The 4,059-nt window shown below is 16.5% G+C and overlaps 1 protein-coding gene across 1 annotated transcript; it reads right to left on the reverse strand.

Moving 5' to 3' along the window:
- Nucleotides 1–494: 494 nt before the first annotated feature.
- On the reverse strand, nucleotides 495–3,044 carry PGAL8A_00287200 (conserved Plasmodium protein, unknown function; the record flags this gene model as incomplete). Its single annotated transcript, XM_028671874.1, has 1 exon — nucleotides 495–3,044. The coding sequence occupies one exon, from the start codon at nucleotides 3,042–3,044 to the stop codon at nucleotides 495–497; it is 2,550 nt and encodes an 849-aa protein (XP_028528483.1).
- Nucleotides 3,045–4,059: the final 1,015 nt, after the last annotated feature.

Consider the following 4,059-nt stretch of genomic DNA (forward strand, 5'->3'; position numbering starts at 1 on the left):
AACATAAATTGCCATTTAAAATTAAGAATATTTAAACAAAGAACAAAAAAAAAAAAAAAAAGAAAAGATGTGTGATTCATCATATTTTCTGATAAACAAAAAATTAAATATAAAAGAATAAATTACATGAAGTTATCATAATGGAAAAAAATATATAATTATAAAATAATTAACATAATATATATATTCCTTAAAATAAGTATATATATATATATACAAATGTAGAAAATAAATAATTGTAAAAAAGGCCAACTAGAAGTAATTAAAAATAATTATGAAAATCATAAAAAATTTAGTTATAACATGAATACAAAAGGAATAAAATATAAAGATATAAATGATAATTTAAAAAAAAAAAAAAAAAGAATAAAGGGTATATACATAAAAAAAAAGTTTCTGTTTAATAAAAATATATATATATATATATTAAATAGTTCACTTTTGAAAAAAAAAAAAAAATACTACAAAATCTCAATTTTTTATATTTCTTTTTTTTAAATGTCTTTATCAAAATATTCTATATTCATACTTCTATAAGAAAATATGATAGCTGATATAACAAATAGAATAAGTACAACTGCTATTAAGAATGAAATAACGATTGTTTTTAAAGACTTTTTTCTTAAAAAATGGTAAATATAAAATGAAAAAAATAGAATAAAATGTACGAGATATCTAAATAGGAAATATAGCAACTTTAGAAAATGAATTAGGAAAAAAATAAAAATTGTATTACAATTTAATGAATTATTTTTACCATAGTTATATTTCATTTTTATGTTATTATCATCTTCATCTATATTTAAATCATCTATATTCATAGGTCTTGTGTAAGATCTATTTCTTAAATAATTACAAAAATTCACACTACTATTATTAGTGTTATAATATGAAGAATTACAATTATTATTATTTGTACTCATTTCGTTTTCATAAATTCTTTTTAAATTATATTTTTCTTCTTTTTCTTCATTAGCACTAATATCTTTATTTATTTTTTTTTTTTTTCTTAGATCAAAAATATCATTTAGTTTTTCATCATCTTTGAAAATGTATTTTTTACCTATACTTTCAATAACATTTTCGTTTTCATTTTCGCTTAAATTTCTATTTTCACAATCGTCAAAATCTTGGAACTTTTTTATAGAAGTTTTCTCTTTATAATTATTACTAAGATTTAGACAAGGATTAAAATCATTGGTACTTTTAATACTCTTCTTATTATTTATTTCATATAAATAGCCATCTCTATCATTATTATTTTTATCTATTAATTGATCATGAAAAGAAATACAATTATTTTTCATATTTATATTAAAATTTTTCGGTGTATATAAATTAGGCTTTAATTCATTATTACTCTGTGTAAATGAATCTCCTAATTTACTCATTTGAAAAAAGTAATTCTCTTTCATATTATTTTTATAATTTTCTGAGTTATTATTATTATGAAAAAGGCTTTTCTTTATATCTTTGTTACTATTATTTATGGGTAAATATGTCGATTTTGATAAATTATATACTTTTTCATCACAATAATAATCTTTTGTTTGGTTTTTTGTATAATTTACATAGTCATATAAAGTGGAATAATCATTTGATCCATGCGATAAAGCACTCATATGCAATTGCGTACTTTTTAAATTATTTGAATTTAAACTCAAATTATCTAAATTCATGTTTTTTTTTTTAGTATTGTTTAATTGATTATCCATAAATTTCTCCTTGATATCTTTCTTTTGAACATTTTTATCTTCTGAATAACAAAAATGATTTACTGAATTGTATTTTAAAATATCTTCATTCCTTATAATTCCTTTATTTAATCTTTCCTTATCTTCATCATTTACTAGAATTGTATCTTTTTTCGGAGAAAATTTTTTTATATAACTTTTTAAATCATTCAGATCATCACACTCTTTCTCCATTTCATTATCATATATACATGTGTTATATTTTTTTTTAGTATAAAAATTATTATCTAAAGATTTTTCATTAAGTATGATTTTTTTTGTTATGTTATCCAATGAATTACTATAAAATTCCTTTTTTTCTTCTCCTAAATCTTGATTCCTCTTATGTTTATTAATTTTTGTATTTTTAATTTTCTCTAGTTTTTCCGTTATATTAAAAAATGTGTCATACAAAATCTTCTTATCTTCCGTATATTTTTTTTTTTCTTCATCTTCTTCTAATATACTGCTACTTCCTAAAGATTTTTTAAAATTTGTTGAATTAAAATTTTCAGTTATAAATTTTCTATAATTAAAATTGCCTTTTAAATTATCGTATTCATTATTCATTGATTTATAACAATGCATTTTGTATTTCTCATCATCATCATCATTATATGGAGAAAAATGTTCATCATTATAATTGTCATTTTTGTTAATAATATTCTTACAATATTCTAAATTTTCATTTACTTTATTACTATTTTTTTTTCCTTCATAATTAAATATTTTAAAAGTGTTTTTATTCAAATTATTATAATCTCTATTACTTAAAAAAAGTAAATTACTATTACTACCTCTTTTATTCTTATCAAAAATATCATCATATGAATATAAACTCCTATTATCATTATCTTTAACTAAAATTTTGTTATAATTTAATGAATTATATTTATTCTTTATATTGTCACAAGTATGATGTTTTTCATAAATATTATTATAAAGAATTCCATAATAATCATCGCTTTTGTATTTATATCTCAATTCGTCTATATCTTTTTGAGATAGTTTTTTTTGAGAATTTTTATAACCTTTTAGGGATTTCAAATGTTTTTCTTGAGTATCATTATTATTGTTTAAAAAAGATAAAATATGATCACTATAATAATGATTTAATGGGTTATCTTTTAATTTTTTTTTATCTTCATAATTATAGTTACTAAAAATTTCGTTATTTTTTATTATATTATTTTCATTATTATTTTCCATATAATATGTCATCTTATTATTTGTATTTTTTTCTTCATAATAATTATTTCCATTGTGTGATTTTTTATTTTCAATTACATCATTAAAATCTTTGTAAACCATTATATAATGAAATTCATTTTTAATTTATTCTTTTTATTAATTTTACTTTTTCTTTTAATATTTAATGAATTCTAACAATATTAATATATACAAATAAATTAATATATTTTCATTTTTTACAAATATATATATATACATATATATTTGTGTATATTCTTTTAATTATAAAGAATAAGCTTATATTTTGCTATTATTTAAAATTTCATTAAACTATAAAATGTTTATATTTTGTTAAATTACACTAATATTTTTGCATAATAGTAATAAAAAATAATAGAAAATTATTTATTTTTTTTTTTTTTTTTTTATATATAAATATAATTATCTAAAAGTTTATTTTGTTTTATTTCTCTGTTAAACTTAAATTCTATGTTTATGGAAATTTCTTTTAAAAAAAAAAGAAAAAAATAAATCTTCAACTTTAATGAACAAATTAAAAAAAAAATTTTAATTTATTCTTATTTTTATATATAAGTAATTTTTTGTACATCTTATTTGAAATTTCTCTAATTTATTATGTAATTAATAAATAATAAATAATAAATTTTTTTTGATAAATAAATTAAAATATTCATATGTTAATAAAATACTTAATTTTAATTGTTGTTTTAAGATGTTTTGAAAGATTTTTATTGTAGCAAAAATAATTATACATCATTTTCTAATATAATGAAAAACATTATGAAATTTTTAAATGTGGATTTATTTAATGTTTTCTTATTAAAAACATTCTATAATTACATATTTTTTAAATTTTATTTTTAAAAAGTTTAAAAATAATGAAAGAAAAGTATATAGATTTAATATAATACATACTATATATTATTAATGAGCATATAACTCTTTTTTTGTTGAAAAAATGCGAAATTTGACAATTCTATCGATATATTTACTTATTTTTTTTTAAAAATATTTCTTAATATATTTATCTTTCTGAAAATTTAACTAAATAATTAAAATAATAATTTATTTTATGATTGGATATACTTAGTTTTTTTTTTTTTTTTTTTTTTGT

This window comes from Plasmodium gallinaceum (genome assembly GCF_900005855.1).
Source record: "Plasmodium gallinaceum strain 8A genome assembly, contig: PGAL8A_v1_87, whole genome shotgun sequence".
Lineage (NCBI taxonomy): Eukaryota > Apicomplexa > Aconoidasida > Haemosporida > Plasmodiidae > Plasmodium > Plasmodium gallinaceum.